Source organism: Anolis carolinensis, chromosome 4 (genome assembly GCF_035594765.1).
Source record: "Anolis carolinensis isolate JA03-04 chromosome 4, rAnoCar3.1.pri, whole genome shotgun sequence".
Lineage (NCBI taxonomy): Eukaryota > Metazoa > Chordata > Lepidosauria > Squamata > Dactyloidae > Anolis > Anolis carolinensis.
Window position 1 is genome coordinate 25,775,321 of NC_085844.1, and position 24,916 is coordinate 25,800,236.

General features: G+C 35.3%; 1 protein-coding gene across 2 annotated transcripts in view; it reads right to left on the reverse strand.

Annotated features, from left to right (window-relative positions):
• zfpm2 (zinc finger protein, FOG family member 2) overlaps positions 1–24,916 on the reverse strand; it is a 372,116-nt gene that overhangs the window by 285,797 nt on the left and 61,403 nt on the right. Inside the window, exon 2 of one of the 2 annotated variants that reach the window (XM_062980094.1) lies at positions 7,538–7,696. The exons of the other annotated variant lie outside the window; for it this stretch is intronic. Coding sequence (XP_062836164.1) covers positions 7,538–7,696 — 159 coding nt within the window. The remainder of the gene's footprint in view (positions 1–7,537; positions 7,697–24,916) is intronic. 2 annotated transcript variants of the gene reach the window in all.

Here is a 24,916-nt window from a genome sequence, read left to right on the forward strand (position 1 = left end):
AAAAATTTTGAAAATTTCCCAAAAATCTGTGAAACTTGATGGGCTAACAGTAGTAAATGTATTCTACCATTGTAGCAAGTTTCACCCCAATAGCTGTAAAATGAAGGAGAAAGGAGCCCCTGAATTTTCCCTACTTGTGCAACTACAACTACTAAAACAAAAAAAGTAACACAATTATGTTACTCTTGTTATAGTAACAAAATTTTCACTAAAGACACTTTAGAAACACTTTAGAAATGAAACACCAGTGCCCGTTTATTTTGTAATGAGTTTTAAAACTTTCATCAATCACACAGCCCTAATAGGGATAGTGAATATTAAAACCAATCTGCTTTTCCTGCATGACAGAAGTTGGATTAGACGGTCCATGTGGTCTCTTCCATATGATCCTATGATTCCATGTCATTTACTTTGGTTCAAAGCAAGCTGGAAAAATGTTAGGTAGTCAGGATAGGTTTTGTGATATTGTAAGAAAGCTGTTGTACATTGCTGGGGCATGCTGTGAAAGAGGCTGGATGGCAAATTTAAATGTCCACAACTTTGTACACAAACCTGGCAATATCACATTCATGATAACCTGTTATTATTCAAATTAAACACCTTAATTCATCAGATTAACAGGCTTTGACATCTATCAGCAAGTCTCACTATACAGTAGACTCTCAGTTAACTGGAATTCATAAACCCTAATTTCTAAAGCAACAGGCAAAAAAATGAAAGAAATTGTACTTTAAACATTACAATCAAGTCATTTTAGTGGAAATGTTACATTACATTAGATTTGTCTTTATTTGTCTTTATTTGCTTTTAATTGCTATACTCCAATATTAATAATCCTAACCCTAACCCTAACTACATTTATCTAGTATCTACCAATCCCCATGGATGCCGGTTAACAGAGAATCTTGTGTATTAAGCCCCTGTGATCTTAAGGTTGGTTTTTTTTATCTTTATAATATCCATTCTGTTAACATCTGCCATTTCTTTGCATTAGGCAGCCAGAATGGGCTCAATTCAGGTATCTCTTCTGATGAATAAAGAAATTCTTCTTGGTTAAATTCAACAACTTCTCACTTTCATGTTCAACAGCATAAAAAAGCAAAATGTGGGGGGTGGAATAACATGTCAAATAATTCACTTCTTGACACAGGTATGCTTTGCATCTCTTTCAGATTACAGTGGTATCACCTTTGTATAGCGGTGTTTATACATCATTTAAAAAAAAATCAGTAGTACAGAAGATGGGATAGTGCCAATTACTTATTCTCACTGCTTTTATGAACAAACACAGATCTAGATCATTTATAGGTACAGCAACATGGCTTTGGAACTGCATCATAGACATTCGTTTTCTGGAATATATCTCCTGATTCAAGAATTTGCAAAACTTGCTTATCAGCAGTCTTCAGACCTCCTTTTTTTCAATATTAGCAACGAGTAGGCATTCAGCAGTAAAATGGATGTTATTCTGCACATACGACTAACTGTGCAAATAATTTCACATACAATATTAAAATGATTTGGACAATCACCAACTTGGTTTCTATCTCTCTCTGCACATATTTTAAAAATGTAATAATGACATTTGTTTTTCAAATGTGATGCAACTCACTTTCAACTTAGGTGCAACTGGGATTATTATTTTTGAAGAAATCATGGGTGCAACACAATACTTTTATCTCAATAATTTTCCAGCCAAAGGCCAAGATGGTCCAGGCATCTCACAAATATTCAGCTCACAAGATGTCAATATCCTGTTCAACTCACAAGATGTCAATATTAACACCTAAGAAATTATGTATTACTGCCTCTCTACTACAGTGTACTGAACACTCTGTGACTATAGTTAAACTATGAATAGCATTGACTATGCCATTAATGCTTTGAACACAGCCAAAAATGCAATTTTCCTTTATTTCCATAACAACATACTGGAATGAGCAGGGGCCAATGGCCATACTTTTACACAACCTAGTAACTCTGTCTTCCCATGTTTCCATTATTCCACAATATATAAGCAATTTCACAATCCCAGCTACGTTTATTTTAAAAATTTGAATGCACCTTAAAATCACAAAATTACTGCCTTGGGAATAGAGAGCAGGAGGGTGAACAGTGGAGAGGAGAAGAATACAGCCCCTGATGTCAATGCCAGCATGCTGGCATAGAAGTGGAATGGCCCTGTTGTATCAAGTCAGTAACAGAAATGCAGTGCAATGTGCAGCTATTGAGGAGTTTATCACATGGAAGAGGCAGACCAGAAATGGGATGTGCATGGTGCTATACAATAGGCATGTGCATGGTATTGTACGATTGCCCTCCATGCAATAAAGTCCAAAATGACAGTAATTTCATGCTCTTAAGTAAAGGCTTCTAGCCCAGTTTTGATTGAGACCATCACAATAATATTCATAAAGCTATGGTGCAAAAATACAAATCCTGTCTCTTCTTGTAGCAAAACTATATTATAGAACATGGAATTATATTTGAGAAAAGAATGGCTACAATTACAAATGAGAAATATATTGTCACTTTTCCAGGTGGCCATTTTGAACATTCCCTCTGCAGTCGTCCCATCACGTGCAATGGCAACATTGGAATTTCAAAGCATTGGGGAAGTAGATCTTCAGTAATAAATGTCTTGATCTTATTCCACACATTTTACACAGAAAACCAATCCCTTCCCTGCCAACAGGAGAAAAGAGCATATGGTGGGAAATATCATTTTATTTCTATAACCTGTTCTTTGTGTCTTGCTGCTGGTGCTGTTGTGTGACTTCATTTCTAATTGATAGCAATTCTAAGGCAGTTCATGGGGTTTTCATAGCAAGATTTGTTAAGAGTTGCCCAAGGTCACCCAGTGAGATTCTATGGCCAAATGGGAATCCAAATCTCGTTTCCAGAATCATAATCCAACACTCTAATCCAGGTGTCCTCAAAATTTTAAACAGGGGGGCTAGTTCACTCTCTCTCAAACCATTGGAGAACTAGACTAGAGGTTTTTTTAAAAAAAAATTAAACAAATTCCTATGCACATTTAACATATCTTATTTTGAAGTAAAAAAAAAACAAAATGGGAACAAATATAGCCTCAATGTTAATTATCATAATCATAATCATAATAATCATAATAAAAATAATAAAGATGGTTGGAAGAGACCCCTTGGGCCATCTAGTCCAACCCCCTTCTGCCTTAGTGCACCAAAATCACAAGCAAAGCACCCCTTAATAATTAATTATTAATTAAATAATAATTAAAATAATGTAATAAACACAAGCAAAGTGTGGGGAGAGGGAGAAGATTACAAACTAGTCTTTTAGTGAATTGCAGCAAACTTTATGGACTCATTTGCAGTCACTCAAGAGCAATGGGCTAATTTTAATAGTATATATACTGCAGTGAATGTAATCTGTCTTGCATCCAAAGTCCAAGACCTCCTCCAAACCATGGTAAACTTCACTAAATCCAATTCTTAAACTTTCAGATTTCTGACTCAATCACCTGAGTTTTCAATAACAAAATATGACACAGCCTTTGTGCTAATCTGTGCTTTCTGTTTTGTACTCAAAAAGCTAAAGTTACCAAGATAAGTGATTCTCCTTTGATATGCTTTGGAGCATGGAACGTGATTGGACATCAAAAATCAGAAACAGTATAAAGGAAGTTGTAAAAGAAACGAACAGCACCAACTTCAAGTGAATTTCCAAGGTCCTTTGCATAGGTTTCTATGGAACCCCTTACCCATTCCACAAAGCTTCCTAAAGTATTTTTTTGAAAATCCAAGCAACGACTTTATATTCTCCTACTCCATCCAGATAGGTTCTCTAAATACTTCAAAGTAGGCCTTTTCTGTCACACTGCCTCCGTTGGAAAGAGATTAGTGGGTTTATGTACACTTTCATGCTTAGAAATATCCTTTCCAATTTCATTTTGTAGCTGTGGCAGTGAAGGGTAGTTTTACAGCTTCTTTTATAAATATTACAGTACATATCACCTGCCACATGGAGTGTCAAGTAGTCAAAGAGCATGTAGCCCTTTTTAAAAAGGTATTGTCAGTGTTGTTATTTTGGTCTTTGGAAAAGCAAACTTTGTGTTCACAAAAACATGCTCTGTAAGGAACCAGCTTTTTATTTTTCATGTAAATTATGATGCTATTCTAGCTCATACTTTGGAATTTCTGATTATTGTAATTTTCCAGAACAAAGAGCCAGGAACATGACTAAAGGAAATTTATAAGCAGTGATATATTTCTCATTTGTTTTCAGCACTGTAACGTCCACAAGCAACAAGGCAAAGTACAAAATGGTTGCAAAAATCTATCATGTTGATAATGAGAGATGAAGCTACTGGATGAAAACTACTAGTTAATTAAAACTATAAAAGCAAGTTTAATTTAGCATTACATTCCTACATAAAATTGCATTGTCTTATTTTAAAGTAGTTTCATGCTGAGAGGAAAGCAGGAAACAAATAAAATAAATAAATCCCAGATTGGTATGCATGAAATGACTTGCATAATTTGCACTGTTTATAGCAGTGAAGCCTCTGCCTTATATGATGTTTAAAAAATTCAGCTACTGTGAGGACAACATAGTTCATAGGCCAGAAAAAACAAAGTTGTCAATTTAGCTGAAATTTTTAAAAATTACAGTATGAAGTCTGGGAACTGAGAAGAAGAACAGAGAATGCATGTCAGAAGATGGTTTATGAAACTTCAGGTATTGAGGATCAGGAAGAGTACAAGCATTCTGAAGCAAAGTGAGATAGAAATACAAGAAAAAACAGAATGAGCTGAAAATGAGTTGAAAAACAGGAACCTCATGAACCAATGATTGCTAGAGACATGAGTTGAAGAAAACACAGAAACAATTGGTATGTATATTATTGATAGATAATAAGTAAGCCAATGTGGGAAGCTTGTGGGAGGTGGGGACAAGACATTTTGATGTCATCCCTCTAAAGTCTGCACCCCCTGCACCGCCCCAAATGATACCACTGAATCCAAACCCAACCTTATAATGGAACAAAAATTTTCTTTATGCCATGTTGCTGACCACTACAGAATAGGGATACAATTCTTCACTAAATTTCTTTTCAAAAGTAGCATTGAGTAATTTCAGCAATTTTCTTTCTGTAGTAAAAAAAAAAGTCTTTGAACACTGTATAGTTTTTGAAGGCTGCTTATATTCAAAGCTTATTCCATGGGAGGGGGATCTCATATGGTTGTTTTGTTCATAGATCTTTTTTTCCAAGGAATACAATATTTCAACACAGAAATATTATTTCCTGTGGGGGGGGGGGGAATCAGTTTTCTACACAGAAAACACTGTAATTGGATATTTATTCTACATAAAATAAACACATCTTATTGATTTTTATAGAAAAAACATTATCTGGACAGGAATTAATATTTCTACACTGAAATATTATTTTCCAGACAGAAATACCATTTTCCAAAACGAAGCTCTGGTTTCTTCACAAAACTACCACATGCTAATTTTGCATAGAATAAATCCCAAACTGTGAAAATTCTCATTAATTCTAGCAACCATTTCTCTTCACTTAAAAAGAACATTTTTTTCAGCCATTTCTTTACACCCCTTGCTCAGAATAGATTGAGAAGATCTATTAAAAAGAGGAAGACCACAACAGCATCTCTGTATCTCTGGAGTTCACAAGGAGTCAGCTGATACCAAATACCCACCTATACCCAAGTCCAGAAAGATATGCCTAATCTCAGTTCTTAGTTCTAGGTTCTCAAATATCATTCTAAAGATCACAGAATCAGCAACATCAAAATGTACAAATGGAAGTGCAAATTTAAAGGTGTAAAATCAAACTTCCCATTCAAAATCCATAATCATATTGACATTTATCGTTAGGCTTTAAAAACATTTTGTTGGTGTAAGATTATTTTGGTATTTATGAGTAATATTTATAATAATTAAAACTGGGGGAATAAATGAACAATCCTGTCATATTCTTTACATCTTCTGGGTTTAAAATGGAATAGAGCAGCTGCACGTGGAAGAGAGATCTATAAATTACTGAGCTCCCCAGAAATAATTTGCCAAATTGCTGTTCTGATTAACCAAAGCATTTTGATCTCAGTTTGACTAGACAGTTTGCTAGTCTTATAGGCAAGGTATTTTGGAATCACACAGCACTGTGATTGGAATGGGATATATTATTTGTATCTATAATCATGGCTTGATTCTCTCTTTTTTCTCTGAAAACAGTCTTCTTTCTTCTATATATGGCCATTATTTAAAAGCAGCATTACATAGTCAAACCCATATCAATAATACAAAGGAATCTTATACAATTTATTACACTTCTGCTTCTATATCCAAGTCTCTTTGATTGCAAATACAAACTAAACTGCATTGATTTTCACTTTTGAAGCTTGAATTTAGTTGTTACTAATTCCAAAAAGATGTGAAATGACCAAGATTCATTTATCAATGTAAGATTGGTGAATAAGAGTCACAACACAAAACCTAAACCTCTCAAGACTTATTGATTCCAATGGTAGTGAATTAAGCATATGTTTAACATTGCCATTAAAATCAATAGCCTGATTCAGACATCACATCCTCAGTTCAACAAATCATGATTTGAGATTCCTATCTCCAAAGAATATTCAATCCAGTTTCCCAGTTCAGATGTCTTTCAGTCCAGGAAATCTCATGTTCAGCAAGGAGCACAAGGAGGAAGGAAAAATACATAAAGTGAATGTGCAAACACAAAGCACATTCCCAAACCCAAATGACTGAATTTAGACTGAATTACACCAGTGAAGTTGAATCATATGTTTAAGCTTTTCCTTCCTAAATTATTAAGTCCTATGTGGCTGGGCTGAGCTGAACATCGTGAAGATATTATACCTATCCTGTGATTCTCCTGCTTCTATTAATGTTTTCAAGAGACCACTGACTCTTCTGCTTCCAGCCAAGAAAAAAGTCAAAGGAAGCCCACATTACATTTATTTTATTTCATTAAAATGCAATTATGTGCCAGACCCAGCTCAATTCAGTTCATATTTAATCATTCTAGACCAAAAAATTCTTCTCTCATTGTCAGAGTCTGTTTGCATTAAAAGGAATGCTGTACATGCTTCATTTATTGAAGTGAGGATAAGATCCTATATATTTGTTCCACAGATGTATGGAGAAAGGAAAAGTAGAATGTCACACAGAATGGTTAATGCCAAACAAGAGATTTATGACAGTTAGAATCAGAACTAAATGTCTATAAGGCTAAATATCTATAAGGCTATTAGACAAAAAAACCATACTGGTGTAGACTGTGCTATAAAAAGAAGTTGCTTCTTAATCTGATATAAGCATTGACAAAGCACTGCATTTCACAACTTCAAATGCTGAAAATATGGCATTGGGTCATTAAGATTTATAGACAGACTTTCATATTGAAATGAATCAGTTCAGCTAAAATTAGGAATTGTGTAAAATATTCCCAAGGATTGTGATGCGACCTAAGTGAAACCTGAACCGAGCTCTGCATTACACTGATTACCTTTATTACAAAAGTACTCCACTTCTTCACAGCTCAGATTTCCAGACTCAAATTCTGCAGAAAAGCTTCCCTCCAGAGGAAAGTCTTCTTTGGAGATAATGTCATTTTCCTCAGATAGACACTCTTCCTCTTCATCCTCAACAGCATCCTCAAGGGGGCCTTTAAAAAAAACCAATAACATTTACCAAAATAATGTACAAACAATAACATATACAGATACAGCTAAAGATTTTCATCTGTATGCCTGTGCATACAAGTTGATTGTTATCTGAAAGTATACATTTTTATTAACTAAGGAAATCTGTATTTGTCACATCCTGCTCATTCCATAAGTATCTATTCAGAAGTCTCAGAGAAACTAGTAAGGTCCACTGTGAAATGGTAGGATTTCAGCAAAAAAAATTTAAAAACACTAATAATATCTCTTTGGTATGTTTCATACAAACAACTGCACAACCAGGGACTGGTAGCAAAATATAATTGATCATTAATATCAACTACAAAATTACTGAAGTCTTCTCCGATTTCTTGGTGAAGATGGTGGTGACTCTCTCCGTTGAATCCAATGAAATGGTAATTTTCTCGAGCTAGAATTTGTTCACACCATTTATCCTCAGCACTGATGACAATCAGCATAAGTAAGACTTGACAAGTGTGGCCCTTTCTGATTTCTCATCAAAAGAAAGATGAAAAGAATCATAATTACCTTACAATTTCTTAATTTTTAATTTTATTGAGTTACTAATAATATGACAAAAAACTCCCTGTGGATTATATACTATTTCTCCAAGGATTATATACTATTTATTCAAAAAAAGATTTACAATGTCTATAAGAATCCTTTAACTCGCTGTTCTGCAGAATAAGAAAACAGCATTACATTGATAATTCAACTGAAGCCTCTCACCATACATCTACATGTGATCATGAAAGACATGTAAACTACCCATTGTCATTGATTGATTTAATAAAAAAGAAAACCATGGCAAAGGAGGTTAGTTCTGGTTGGTAATCTTGTGTGGTAGATGTCAGCTTTTCCATAACTAGTAGTTCCCATTTTTGTAATACCAAGTTTCAATCAAGAGGTGATCCAGTTTTCTCTAGTTCTGCTGTATTAACAATTTTGCAATGAAACCAACTAGATGCCTCACAGTAGGGACAAAGTTATAAATAGAAATCCTTTATTTCTCTTGCATAATGCAGAATTTGGTAGAAAATAGGTATTAGTGAATATTATTATAACTAAAATGTTGATTCTTAAGCCTTCATATAGTTTCAGGAATATATTGAACTTAAAGAACACTAGTACTAATAATAGTTACACTAACACTATTGTTAACAGTAATTTCATATTGTTCTTAAAGATTCAATATTTTGGTTTGCTTAGATTTCTTTGCAAGTCACATTTTTATTTTTCATTACTGTTGTAATATTGTAAATAATCTATTTTATTGTAAAATAGAACTTTGGTACTTACTGTCTGCAGCATCCTTTTCTGCAGCTGTGGAGAGGGAATCCTTTATGCTGGATCTGGCTCCTCCCTCGCACTTCAGGGTTTCTGATCTATAAATCATCCTTATCACTCTAGGAGGGAGAGCCAGTCCCACCTTTCCAATGGTGATATAACAAAGCTCCAGAAAAGGAAAAAAACATACTGCCAGCAACTCAAAATGAAGAAATATTAACCATCGGCTTATAGAGAAGTCAAAGTAGGCCTTATTGATGTTCTTTGAGGGCACATAACTTTATGTTGACACCATCTACAAAAGGCCCTCCAAGTAGACTCATACAAACATTTAGTAGAAGGTCTTCACCAGAATGGGCTACGTGACATATCATCACTGCAGTTTCCTGCTTAACTTCCAGACATGTAACTATAACCAGCCTGGGTCTGAATACAGCAGATCTATTTAATGCCACAGGCCCAGCCATGCTGGTAGAGGTCAACTCTCCTGAGCATGCCAGTGAGGCCATCTGGATGCTATCATTATCAACTCTTCCCCTTCCATCCTGATTTAACTTAATACCTTGGACAACATAACTACGGCAGGAAAAGTGTATAACAACACCCTTGGCAAAGTTATCATGAGAGCATTGAATGCTAAAGCCTACACTGTCTAGAAACTGGATACAAATTTTTGGGAGAAACAAAATTTTTGAGAGAAACAAAAAGTTCTGTCCATGCAATGCCAAACATTTGTACTATGTTTTTAAAATAGCAGAACATTCAGACCAGTACTCTGTCTACTTAGTCCATCAGTCTGTCAATTTAGACACCAATACACTACATGATAAGACCTTATACTGATAGTGACCCATCAGATAAACAAACCTGAGATATTTCCTCTGTGCTGGCTATACCAAAATATGCAGGTATACACACAAAACCTCAATTAGATAATAAAACAACTAACCCTGTAAAGGTTTTGTAGTCTTCAATCTAATAAGAATCCTAAAGACCCCTGCTGAAAAAGTACTAGTCTGCTTGAAGGAAATGATCTATGACTTGAAGCATATGGCAATGTGCCTTCAAAGACCAAGGTTTATGAGACTAGACAAAAAAGTCTGGGGGCTTTGAATGAAATTGGTGGTATAAATATCCCTTACATTTCTGCACACTAAGAGTTGAGAAATATAAATGTCTGCTCCCAGTAGTTAGCAAATTGCTGTCTCAAGTCAATAAAGACCAACTGAACTTTCCACTCTGTACGAAGAAATGGCACCATCTTGTTGAACTCAAAGGACTGCTGCAGTCTAAGGTGTTGTTTCAAAGAAAGATCTGAGATCTAAATTCCCTTTGATGAAACTGAGACCTATACCCACAAAAGGACTAAGATCCAGTCAAAAAAACGTTTATTTTCTTTCTTAGGATAGATACAGGAAAGTGGGAATAGTTCTCTCTCTTAGAATGGTAAGAATGATAGACCGATAAGAAGGCTTGTCTGAGAAATGTAAGGAAGGAGCCAGGCTCAGCATGAAGAATTGCTTCCTCACACTGCAGGAAAATTAGAAATACAGTCATCACCAAGACCCATGTCACAAATGGCATTATTTCAGGGATAGAATGGTGTAATGGGAAATATGTCATTCCAAATATAATGTGGTCCCCGGGACCCTAGAGGCAACTATTTTTAAGGAAAATGTAAAGTCATCAATGGGAGGGGGATTCTCAAAATGAGCCTAAATGCCCCTTAAACATAAGATAAAGAGTTACATGTACGCTTCTAGAATAGCCAGCTGCACAAGAATGCCCACCTAGACAACGTTTTTTAAATACAACTGCTTGCACAAGTATTTTTATCCTAACAATTTATTCATAGGATTCTGATGAGTATCTGAAAAGGAAGACACCATCGACCTCAACCTCAAAAATACTGAAAGCTTTTCTTCTTAAATTAACTTCCACGTCCTGTTTTGAAAACAGGTACTACCTTCAATCCTAAGCCACATGAGTGCTTGATATATTATCGTATGAGCATCCCATTCTGTCCAAATATAATTCCCTTAATCCACTTCATTAGGAAATAAATGCTTTGTGCTTGCAGATGTCCCCTTCATGGGTGGGTTTGTGTAAATAGAAAGTGTCATTTAGCCAGATCTCTAAGAGTAAAGCATTTCATTCACCAAAATAACTTAAAAGCACTTGATATAAAAAAAAACTTGCAGAAGAAATAGAATGAAACAGTGATAGCATTTTCTAGCATGCTGTCTGTCACATTACAGCACATCCATAAAATAACAATTAATCACGAACTTAATTGAACTACTTTTCTTAAAAAACGTTTAAGAAGATGAAGATGTATGAATTCCTTGATATTGTTTGATGAGTTTACTAATCAGAAGTATACTTTTGGAAAGCTTTTGGCAATAATATCATCATTCATGGCTTTTTTCATTTTAGTGTCAATAGTAATATTAAAAATAATTACTGGACCGCTAGTTTTAGCAATAATAGCAGAAATGAAATAAACATGAACAAGAACATGTGCAACATACCTTACAGATATATTATTGTATATACAGGCTTGATATATCACATGAGTGAACAACAAGAAGAAAAAGGTTCCATTGTTGATGATATCTTGAGTGCAGTATCATTAGAACATAAAAAGGACTTACTGGATAAAACTAAAGAACTATTTAGAGCAGCATTTTGTTCACACAGTGGCTACCCAGATGCCTATCAGGACAGGACTCTGGCATGACCATTTCACTTATGCCCCCCACCCCCCACACACAACAAGTAATATACAGAAGAATATTGGAGGTCACTTTTGAAGGATGTGGGTTGTACCAGAGCTTATTTAAACACAGTGAGTGGTAAATAATTTGTGCAAACAATAAATTTCAGTTTGTTTTGTGTACTTTACTTAACCTTTTGTGCCATAGTAAAAAATATCTGGCACTTTCACAATGTTGATTATCTTGTGTACATCAAGTGATACTCACGCCAATCAATTCCATTTTGTTCCAGGCTAAAATACAGCAAAATATGAAAATGTCAATGGGATGGGTTGGCTGGTATATTTTTGCAAAGAACTGTATATTTGTATAACTCACATCTCATTTCCTTCATTAAGTTAAAATCTGGCTATTATTCCAATGAGTTCCATTCATCCACATTATAACTCAGTGAAATTGATCAGGTTGAACAAAAACTATTAACCCAAAGTCACCCCCCTCGCGGATTTTCATGCTTCAGAACTTTTTGAACCTAGATTGCTCAAATCCCAGTCCAGTATTCTTACTACTACAACACACTGATCTATGTACAAGTCATTAATTGACTTAAAGGATACTCTACCTCAGAATAACTGGGATTGGACTCATGCTCAAAATAATACAAATTAACCACTGTTTTACACTGCTCTTTATTTATACCCATTATAGTAGAGATCACATATTTTCCAGGATCACTTGTTTTACAGTGTACAGGTAGATCACATACATAAAGAGGGAATCCCTTAGAAATATTTGAATACAGTACAAAATGTATAAGTGGACAATTATGTGTGTCATGATATTATTCTTTAAATATGAAGATAAAGATAATCAGAGAGAGTGGGCTATATACATAAAAACATTTCAAAAAGCAGAAAGGTGAGAATGGGATTAAGCACACGACTCTCTGGTGACAGGAAAACTAGATATAATTGATTACTGCTCTAGGTTGTGAGATAACTGCATCCCCTTTCTTTTTCATTTTTTACACTGTTCAACCTTAACTGAAATTTAAAAGTCCCATCTTCCCAAATTAAAAAAAATCCTACCAATCTATTTATTGAAATTTAGAAAGACTGAATACAACCATAACTAGTCTGCCACAGCAGTATCTTATGACAGTACCAGACAATGGAGCAATGATACACGAAACTAAACTTCTAATACAATTATTAACCTAATGTTCCAAAAAGGTAAAGGTAAAGGTTTTCCCCTGACATTAAGTCTAGTCGTGTCCGACTCTGGGGATTGATGCTCATCTCCATTTTTAAGCCAAAGAACAGGCATTGTCTATAGATGTCTCCAAGGTCATGTGGCTGGCATGACTGCATGGAGCACCGTTACCTTCCCGCCAGAGGGGTACCTATTGATCTACTCACATTTGCATGTTTTCGAACTGCTACATTGGCAGAAGCTGGGGCTAACAGTGGGTGCTCACTCCACTCCCTGGATTCGAACCACCGACCTTTGGGTCAGCAAGTTCAGCAGCTTATTATACAGTAGCAAGTTGTATAATCAATATCTTCATAGCAACACTTTCTCTGCTTTGAGATTTCCTGACAGTCACTTTGAGATTCCATTATCAGAATTACCAATATAACAACAACAACAACAACAACAACAACAACAACAACAACAACAACTTTATTTTTGTAACCTGCCTCCATCTCTCTGATGGGACTCGGGGTGATTTACATGGGGATGAAACTGATTAAACATAGATTAAAAACATGAATCAGTAAAATATTTCTAGAAATGTACCTCTGAAAGCGCTCCCTAAAACTTCAAGACAGAGAGAATGGGTCAAGAAAATTTCATCCCTTCTACACTGCCCTATATTCCAGAATCTGATGTCAGACTATCTGCTTACCCCAGATTATATGGCAGTGGTGACTCATGTAACCCAATTTAAAGCTGATAATATGGGATCTGATCCTGGGATACAGGGCAGTGTAGATTTAGCCTCAGTCTCTCGAGACAAACTGATAAATCAAATTCCTTGTCCTAAAGGCTTCCAGGTCTGCTCAAAGGCCATTTTACACAGTATCTAAACTATCACTCCTTTTAAAAAATTTAAAGGAAGGAGTCTGGTCTACTTTAAAATATTCTAAAATTAAAGCTGGAAGCTGACATGTCTATTCTGTCTAGTCATTTGGTAAAAATGTCAGGGAAAAATGGGAATTTTACTTACAGTGCTTGCATCCTTGTGTCCTGAACCAGATAAATATAGGTTAATTTTGACCAATTTACCATGGTGGCCCTCACAGTTTTCTCTGGGAGTGGCTGTAGCAAGGACATGTGACAGTATCCAAAATCTTCTTTAAAGGCTTCTGCTATCTAACCTGTGATAGACTGAGGAGACCACTGGATGGTCACAACAAACACACTTTCCCATACTCCCAATAAGAATAAAACTCAAATTTTGCCAAGGTCGGCAAAGCTCCGTTACCCTTCCTCAAAAGTCTCCCCTCCAAAGCCCTTTCTGAGTCCGGTCTGAATGAACCCTTTACAAATTCCTTAACAAAATGTTGATGAAGAATGGGAGGCTATAACGGACTTTGTGGCTTTTACAGTTCCATACAATCCTGATGTAATTGAGCTTAACAGCAAGGCAAGAGCTATTTTTCCCTGGCCAAGGAAAATGGAAGCTATTTTAAATGAGCAAGTTCCTCATGCAGCTGCTCACTTTTAACATTAGTTGCATCAGGGGATCTGTAGGAAGGAAACATTTTTATTAATTTTTTCCTTATCTGAGAGAAGAATGTTGATTTTTTTTTCCCATTTACGTTCCTTGCCTGCAGGTAGCAGACCTGAGAATCATATAGTAGAATTTTTTTTCCTTTTGATTAATTTCATTCCATGTGTTATGTTATTTTTATATATAATTGATTTCAGGTTTTGCTCGTAGCTGTACATCTTTTTTATATCTCTACCTACTGCCTTCCTTCAATCAAGAAAGTTGAAGGAAATTACCTGAATTTTGTTAAGTTTATTAAAAAGAGCTCTGTGAATATTTAAATTGAGTTTTGAAATGCTAATACAAGGAAGATATTAGAGAATTTTAATGGTGGGTTCAATTTGACCCAAAGACTATTGAAGAAAGGGTCAAACTTTATTCAAATTATTTCTTTACAGTAAAAAAAATATGAACCCTTTGATTTTATAAAAGTGGATTAACATTCATCCTTGCTCAGTCTTTTGGCACTTTGCTGCATGATAGAATTAACTGGGCTTGTGTATAAAGTTTTCAAAAGCCTTTAGATGTTCAAGTAGTTTAGAACTTTACTTTCAAAAAAATTCTTCCACTTGTCTCTTTTGAATAATACTGAGGTGTCAATGAAACTCCTGTCTTCTTTTTTCTCCTTTTTTTTTTTTTTGAGGTGATTTTTAACACTGACGTCTAGTGATGCCAAGCATGTTTCCCTTGCAGCAAATTAATGTGATGAAAAGAAGCAAGGTGTGGAATGCCAGACTGAAACATGTATTATTGATCTGGGCAGTTATAAATTTCTATCAATTGTATTTATAACCATAACAACCTTGCTATATAATGACCTCTTTTTTTTTTTTTTTTTGCAAATATGCTAGTTTTCTTATTTGTTTGCATGAAACATGGCTTGAAAGGCAATGACAAAAGTAAATGCTAGAGCAGTGGTTCTCAACCCTTTGTCATTGGTCTGTTTTGGGCTCCAGAATTCCTAATGAGGGATTCTGGGCGCTAAAGTCCAAAACAGCTTGAAACCAAATACAGGCAGCCCCCAAGTTATGAATAAGTTGAATTTGTATGTAACTCCAACCTATGTATACACACACACACACACACACACACATATCTTTGGATAGCATAGGGATGGTTTAACACCCCTGTGATGTTTGTTTTGTTGTCTGTGCCCCTCTTCAGAAGATTTCTCCTCAATTTCCATCCCTGTGATAATCAGATTTTGAAAAATTTGGCTTACTGTGGAAATAAGGATTTGTGATAAAGGTTGAGACACCTTTTCCCCATAATATTAACTCTTTCAGGACTGAGGTAGATTTCTCTCCCTTCCTGTTGTCTCACCCCCATTCGTAACTAGGAGTCATTTGTAAATCAGTTGTTTGTAACTTGGGTACTATCTGTATTCAGTAGGAAAAGGATAGGAACAAAGGTACATTCAAAATGAACTTTCAGGGTTTCAAATTGAAGGGCGTTGAATTAGTTGTGGCATTGAATGTTTGCTGTTTTATATGTATATTAACCACCTTGCGTCCCTCTGGGGAGAGAGGGCAGCCTAGAAATAAAGATTTATTATTATTATTATTATTATTATTATTATTATTATTATTATTATTATTACTACTAAGGTGAATCTAACTCTTGTCTCAAGTACTGTCTTCAGTAGAATATGCAGAAAAGGGGAGGAAACTATCAACTTGAGAGCAAAATGCAGACAAATTATAGTTTACCAGGAACAGAAGTGTGAAATAATTTAAGATTTAATAATTTTAATTTAATTTAATTTAATAATTTAATGGAAGGTGAATTGTGTCAGAAAAAAAAGTCATGAAAAGAAGGCATGACAAAAAGAAAGAGAAAAGAGTGTAGCACAAATTTGAAGCAAGACACTAAAAATAAGAATAACAGTATAAATAAATATGAAGTAGAGCAGGTGATCCAAGTTGACAGTGGGCAGAGTTAAAAGGAAGCTCATCCATGTTAAATGTCTGTATTGCGTATTAACATCCACACATCCTGTCTACTATGGACACATTTACATGCAGTAAATTCTGGAAAAGAAAAAAGAGCCTTCCATTGCAAAGTGACATCTGATTAGGAGGGAAAAAACACATATATCAAACAAAGCACTTTTAGAAAATTATTGTGCTGTGGTTACTATAACTACTGGTATTGCCTGGTCATCTCCACTCCTACCTGTTACAAGAAATAAAAATAGCATGCATGTAAAAGCTTTGAAGTCTCTAATGAGGTCAGCCCAGTGTGTTTAGTGGTCAGCAAATTTGTTATGATGAAAGTGAAGCCTTGCATTAAGAATATTACAAGATAAGAGAAAATGAATACTGATTGCTTCCTGAAATTTTGCATTGCATGTTTACATATTCAGTACCTTCTTTTCTTCTTCATAAGGCCAGGTCATTTTAGAGTGTCTCCATTACATACATCCACAGAGCCACCTGGGAGAGTGCAACTCTAAAGTGTACCGAAACATTATTCTCAGACATACAAGCGCAATATATCGGTATACTTAACTTGTCTAAAGATATTTCATAATAGTGCTATCCAAACTATGAACAAGGAACCACTAATGGTAATCATAAATCAACCTATTTTCTGGACCACCTCAGTGTTATGGCCAAGCCAGTACCTTCAGTAAGAGAGAGGATTAAAAGAAACAGGACACATGAGAGTGGCAGATTTTATATCATGTAAAAAAGTAAGAAGGAGAAATAACAAGAAATAACAACTTTAGTTAAGGTGGCATTAAGTGGCCTTGCCCAGTGTGTTGGGTGTATTGGCTCTGTGCATCATGTGGATGCCGTATCAATGGCCCTTGAGTCATAACACCTCCAGATGCATGCTTGTACCTTCTACTTGATGGCTAAAATGGGAAGAAAGCTGAACTATTTACTACAGTGAAATCATAACAGAAAAAAATATCCAAAGAAGGATTAGATATCAATGTTACAATTATATCACCAATAACCATTCTGCTTCCATTTTGTCATTAAGTAAGTCTGTCCCTGCATGACTATTTTGTGACTGACAAGTATCATTCATTTTCAGTTTTTTTGGAAACATTAAGAACTCCTGAATTAGGATAAGAATCAGAATACCTTGCCTGTGTTTTGCTACATCTAAGCTGTTAGTCCCCTGGAGCCCCGGTGGTGCAGTGGGTTAAACCACTGAACTGTTTAACTTGCTGAATGAAAGATTGGCAGTTCAAATCTGGGGAGTGGGATGAGTGCCTGCTGTTAGCCCCAGCTTCTGCCAACCTAGCAGTTCGAAAACATGCAAATGTGAGTAGATCAATAGGTACCACTCCGGTGGGAAGGTAACAGCACTCCATGCAGTCATGCTGGCCAAATGACCTTGGAGGGGTCTACGGACAACACTGGCTCTTCGGCTTAAAAATTGAGATGAGCATCAACCCCCCAGAGTCGGACACAAGTAGACTTCATGTCAGGAGAAACATTACCTAAGCTGTTACTCGTATTATTATTAGGTTACTATTATTATTAGTAGTAGTAGTAGTAGTAGTAGTAGTAGTAGTATTTGATTATTAGGGTGTGGTGCATAGTCAGTTTATTAGTCTGCATGGCATAATCAAAGTTCTCACTTCTCGCCTTGTGCATGTCTATAAAACCCTCAAATTTTTCAAGAGATCTGGAACCTACCCCACAATAGATTGTTATTTTGAGAACATTATTGTATTCTTTTAGTAAACACATAAGGAGGAAAGTGACCAGTAACAGTGAACTGGATTGTAATCTGGAACTTTCTAATACTTTAGAATGATCTGGAATTTTCTAAAACTTAGGATGTTCTGTGTTTTTTTTAATTGGTTTAAACCACGTCACACTCACAAACCCATTTGGGACTATTCAATAAGACCATTTTCAGTTTCTCCTCCCTCTTTTTCTCTCTCCACCAAAGAGAAAATTCAAATGTCTCCAATCATGATTTAGCATATGCTTAATAGTTTTTGTCTCACAGAATGTAACTACCAGAAAAAGACAAAAGAATGTCTTCCACATACAGGACCACTTACATCCTTTAAACATAACAATCTAGATGGAAAGGTTTTGCTTAAAAGGGTTGAACAGCAACTCTGGGTCGGGTATACTAAGCCTGGAACACCTGTTTATATACACAAGAATTCTAAGTGTTTTATCTACACACCTTTTGCTAATCATCTATTTGAATTGCTAATCATTCATTTGAATTCTGAACTCTATACCCACACCCTTACAATCATTAACCTAGAGTTAATGATCATGTTATTGTTTACTTGGCAATTTATTCTAAGATGAAAGTTTCAGATCATAAAAGCTCCAATTAACTATGGACTTTCTTTCTGAAATGCTCTCAATTTGCATCACCTAATATGACTGACCCCTTGAAGGTTCAGAGAAAAATTACAGTAAAAATAAAATGAATTGTTTGGCTTTTTAGATCACAACAAATGATATCTCAGGCACTAGAAAAGAAATTAAAAGGGCACATTGCGTATAAAATACAAAATTGGACTATATTTATTTACAAATTAGATATATAACACAGCACTAATGTATTAGTACTATAATCTGTATTAGTAACGGCACTTGTTAACTTGTTAAGAAATGTTACAAAGTTTGACGTTAGCAGTGAGGAGTCAGGTTTTACAAGAACACCAAATTATCATTAATGCTAAAACAAAGAAGATTAAAGGATCTCTTCAAAATGAAAAAGCAATAAAAAAAACAAATGTGCTTTGTTGTAAGCAAATATAAGGATGATGTGATATTCATTGGGGAGTCTAAAGATTCCTAACTCCATATAGGTACATATGATCTGTGGACTGTAAGGAATAGGAGAATGGTCTTGATGTTGTGATGAATAGTTTGATGAGAACATCTTTATCCATGTAATATCTCTTTTAAAAGGGGCAAAAACACATTAAGGAACCATAGGAAGATACTGAAAATAAAGATGCCAATATAGTTATGAATACAAATCTACAATGCTAGCTCCACCTCTCCAAAAAGATTCTGTATAGCTAGAGAAGTGCAAAAAAGTACAGTAAACATTATAAGGGGTTAGCAGAATTCCCTTTCAGGACAGTCTGTAATGTTTTGAATCTTTAGTTCAGCTGAGAGGTATGGCAAATATATATAAAAAAACTGCATATGGCCTGGAAAACCAGATAAATTGACATTTTTATCTCTCTCATCGTTCCAGACTTAGGAGCCATCCAAGGAAAATGACTGGAGAAAGAGTCTGAACAGACAACATGAAGTACTTTAGATACATCAAATAATTTGTTATCACAAAATATGATGCTAGCCATTAGCATGGATATTTTTCAAATACGCTGGCAGTTTAAACTATCAATGGCTTCTAATCATGATGGCTTTCAAAGTGATATTTGAGACCTATGAAAAACATTAACAGAAAAAAAACAGTGAAAAAACAGACAGGACCAAAAGATGATTTCCCTTAACTTCCCTATCCAAATGATGGGGTTGACAGTAGTTTTAACCACTTTTTAAAGACACTGGCACCAGTCCCTCTCTCTTTGCTTCTATTGAGTCGCCCCCAGAAACAGCTGCCTTTCCATCCATGTTTTTATCCAAATGCAGACAGTCAGGTTAAATGTTAGAAAGAAATAATGCATTATAAAGACAGTAATGTCTCTGCTATTGAAAACATATTATCCAAGGCACATAGTTTATTATAAACAGAACCAAAAACTTATTTTTACATCACTTTGAGTGTTATTCTTTAATATTTAATCTACCAGGCATCTTAACATTTTGTTTTTAAATTTCTCCATAATGTTTTCCCATCTTGCTTTGTACCACATCAAGTAACTTTCCCTATCCTGCTTGTTTACATTCCTCATATATTTACAGACAATGTATTGTACTCCCTTTAATAGCTAATTTATCAAATTGCACAGTTCAGTGAATATCTCATCTATCCTCAATAGTCAATTCCAGAAGCTTTTCAATCTTTTTGTTGTTCTACTCTCTAAACTTTTTTCCAATTCCTTAATGTTGATGTGCCTCTTTCATTCTGATTTACTTATTTTATTCTCTCTATATGTTCTTGGAAAAATTGAGTTCAGAGATATTACTGTTCCCCCTCTCTAGCTTTTTACCATTTTAATGACTGTGTATTTGTACACATTTATTTTTGTAATCATATCCCAAGGTGAAATATACCAAACACTGCCGCTTCTGGATATCTTTGTATCTTAAAAGAAAACACATTGTAGTAGTGCTTTATGGCTTGTACACTGCTCTGCTTTCCTGATGTCCAATGTGCACCTTTTCAGACCAACTTTTCTAAGTTTAGTTTGAAAAGAGCTCCACAAAGATCTCTACAAACCAAGAAAAAAACCATTAAACATTAAAATAACAAATGCAGTTCAATGTACGAAAGGTTAAAGGAATACCCTTTCCGCCACATGCCTGGATCATGTGATGTGACCTAGTATGGTGTCTGCCCAGGAGAAGGAACTTAAGTATGTGGTAAACAGTTCAATGAAAACATTAAGCCAATATATGTCAAGCTGCTATGGAAAACGTAAACTCCGTAATATGGTTGCTAAAAACGGAAGTTATCATAATGCTTTTATTCAGAGCATCCATATCCAACCAACCAAAACTACCAACATTTGGTAATTTTGTAATCTCACAACAAAAAAGGATATTGGAAAACTGAAAAATACCCAAATATCTGAAGTAACTCCCATGAGTAGGAGTTACATCTTGGACTATTTTAATGTAAATCACCAACATAACCACCCAAAAAAAAACCTAAATAAGAGAATGTTTGATAGATGTATATACAATTATGAATAATATGGAGAACATGGGATAGTTTCCCCCCTATTTCACAATGCCAGGACCATCCAATGTAGTTGAACAGTAAGGTTCGGGGCTGTCAAAAGCACACTTAAAACTATGAAATATCACAAGTGGTGATCTCATTTTGTTCAGTTTTAGAAAGAGATAGAGTAAATCATGAAGAACAAAATTACTGAAGACTGCTAGTTATATTATTATTATTATTATTATTATTATTATTATTATTATTATATCATGTATCAAACTGAAAAAATAATATGCCTATCAACAGCAGTGGTTAACCCAAGGGAGGGGGAGATGTCATTTGCATGATAATCCACTTTAAGTATACACTATATGAAATATATACTTTCCATGAAAAAGGTTCCAGATCCAAAGCTCAATGTCCAAATTCTGGGATGGGAATCATGCAACTCTACAGATATTATTGGGCTGCAAGTTCTATCACAGCTCAATACTTTCTATGTTGCTAAGGGTTGTTGGAATCTCCAGTTCAACATTGTCCAAAGAGCCATACAATTCCAACCATTGTACTGCATTAATTGGGTGAGCTGAAAGACACCTGAGATCCTGGAGAGCTGCTAGTAATCAGAACAGAGTGTACTAGGTTAGATGAATAGTCACATAGGTAATAAAGTTATATCTAAAGAGTTACTTTGAGGAGCATATAATGAAGTTAGAGTATGACCACTGCATCCACAGGACCAGTAGCCAGGGTTTTCATTTATCCACATCAAACAAAATATGTCTTCTCTGGAAATTTTCTAGGTCCCCCAGAATGGTTCTATGATATTCTTGGTGTCAGGAACTCATCATTATGATAGAGATCGCTATTATCCACCATTTTACATATCCACACAAAGTCCAGGAATGTAATCCCCATGGACTGTATATCTCAAAGAAGCTAAACAGTAGGCTTGTGTACAGGTTCATTTGGCTTGTTTGGTTGGTTGGGAAGCCTGTAATGGCATGGGCTCTGCTGCCATTTTTTTTACCAGCCACAATAGAACAGTGTCTGTTGAAAACTGGTTGCTTTCAGTTACACGTGAAGTGAGGGGAGGGAGGCAGTTGCTAGAAGGAAAAGCATGAGGGAAGAAAAGGCACCACTCCAGTGCTTCAAATCAAGAGAAAAGAGAAGGCTTTTTAAAGGAAGCCCAAGATAGGATACCTCCGGGTCAATCCCTCTTTCTTCCCTGGGAAGTGGAAAGCCTCCTTAAAGCCTTGGAAGACTGCCTGATGCAGGGAGAGAGAGCATGCGCCTGCAGCTCCTGTCTCCTCTAGAGTATAAACATCTTTAACAATGCATTAAATCCAATCTCCTCTACAGACAAAAGGTAAAGGATCACAGAAAGAGTGGTATCTTAACTTTGATGCTTTTAGTCCTGGTCTTAATGAAGGATACAAGGACAAAAGATACCTAAAATGGCCTGTAGGAAATGCCCCCCCCCCCACCCATTGCCACCAATGGGCCAGATAGAAAATGAATCTTTCAGCTTCCCAGATCAGAAACAGATTGATGTCCTCCCAAATTCAGGAGGCTCTCAAAAAATGGATCAGTACTCCACTGAAATCTGGGACATCAAAACAGATTGTGGTTTACCCAGATTGCACAAGCCTACTTAACAGTGGTAACAATTCTAATGTATTGGTATAATAAGGAACATTTTCTAACACCTGATAGACAACACTGTTCTAAGGTATCACCCACAGTGACAAAAAGTAATGTGCTTTTTTAACAATTAAGATAAATTAATTACTTTTAGAAACTATTGGTAACTTTCTGAGTGCTAATTTGTGATAAAGTAGCTCTTTTTTTAATTCATCTGGGAATTTCAGTGAGCAGCCTATTCATGCAAGGACAGAGTATTCAATGATCTGGATCACATCACAGTATTTTGGTAGCTCAGATCAGTTTTCAAAACAAAATAAGATCATGAAATTCCGCAAACGAAAAAGAAATCCCAGATGGTAATTCAGGTGCTGAATTAGAAAATGAACTAAAGACATTACATATGTGTAGGAAACCAAATAACAGCCTGAAGAACTATTAAAATATTTAGGTTTATAAGATTGCTTTTAGTAGGGCAGAAGAGTGTTAAAATTAAAGTGTAAAAATATTCTAATGATATATTATGGCAGTAACAATAATACTCAGTCATTGTTAGTAATACAGAATAAACATAAAAATGGCTTGTAGCTTTACTTGCCTCAGGCAATATAATATGACTATTCCATACAGTAATAGAAAATCTTCTAAAAATAATTAGATTTTGAGGATAGACATTTTTATCAAAGTGACATTGCCATTAAAAATGAGTGTAAAACTCTATAGACCACAATATTACAAAGTGCCAGAATGCATTATAATAATATGTTGGTACCATAGCAAGGAACTTACATAGCAAATGGCCGTATGCAAATAATATAGTAGAACATACTAGAAAAAAATGCTAGGAGTGTACAAAAATAAAAAAATAGTCATACTGAAAGTGATATTTATGTTTTATTTTTAAACAAATCATTGATAACATGCTGGTCATTACGTTTAACACTTTATTGTTTGCTCTTACATAAGATAAATTATTTTGCTAAATTAAAATAAACATCAATATTTACAGATTATCAATATAAATGACACAAGAAATTGTAAAACTGTCATGAGCTAAATGCTTAATTGCTACATAACTATTTTGGGAAAGAATCTGGGAACATATCCGCTAAAGTGCCAGTGTGAGTGTTTGCTTGATGTCCTAGCAAAAGAAACATCCAAAACAGGATTTATTCTCATCACCAGTATCCAGACTTTGGTGGAAAATTTTCTAAGGGACTAGTATGTTGCCAGAGTGTGTCCTCAGATGTCCTTCCAGTTTCTGCTGGCAAGACATGTAGGGTTTTAGGATGCAACTCAAGATAGTTTTGATCTCACCAGGTATATTGTGGCAAATATACGAACACTCTCCTCATGCACGCACCCATTCAACCAAATCTTCATAAATGCATGTGCTCTGCATTTTCTGAGTCAAAGGCTTTCTCATATAACATAAAGACAGAGGTCAGGTAACGTAAGGAAAGAGACTGCTCCTTTTGCTTTTTTGAGAATCCTGGCTCCTTTGTAAACACAAAAACGTACATATATACATATACAAATATATACATATGAATCTCGTTCAGTCATTCTGCAGTTATCTATTAGAAGATGGGACTGTTAACTCCTAAAGAAAGATCACTAATTTGTGTTAAAAGAAATAATCTAGCTGGTTAAAATGAAAAAAAAAGTAAGACATCACCTTTAGCATGCTAAATATTACAATTAGATATATAAGGTATAAAGAAAGCATCTGAAAGGCTGGAACAGCTTTGATTCTTTCTACATGATGCACTATAATGTCAATCAAATATCTTTAGATTGCATGAACAGCATTGGCCTGTGTAAATAGGAAGAGGCACAAAAGGGTTGCTAGTTTTTCATGGTAGCCAAAGTGAGGACAGCTCCACATCATTGCTAATTGAAGACACAAAGCAGCAGGGAAGGCATATAGAGTTTCACAGCTGTTGACTAGCTAAGAGTGTCCACCATGGAATGGAGGA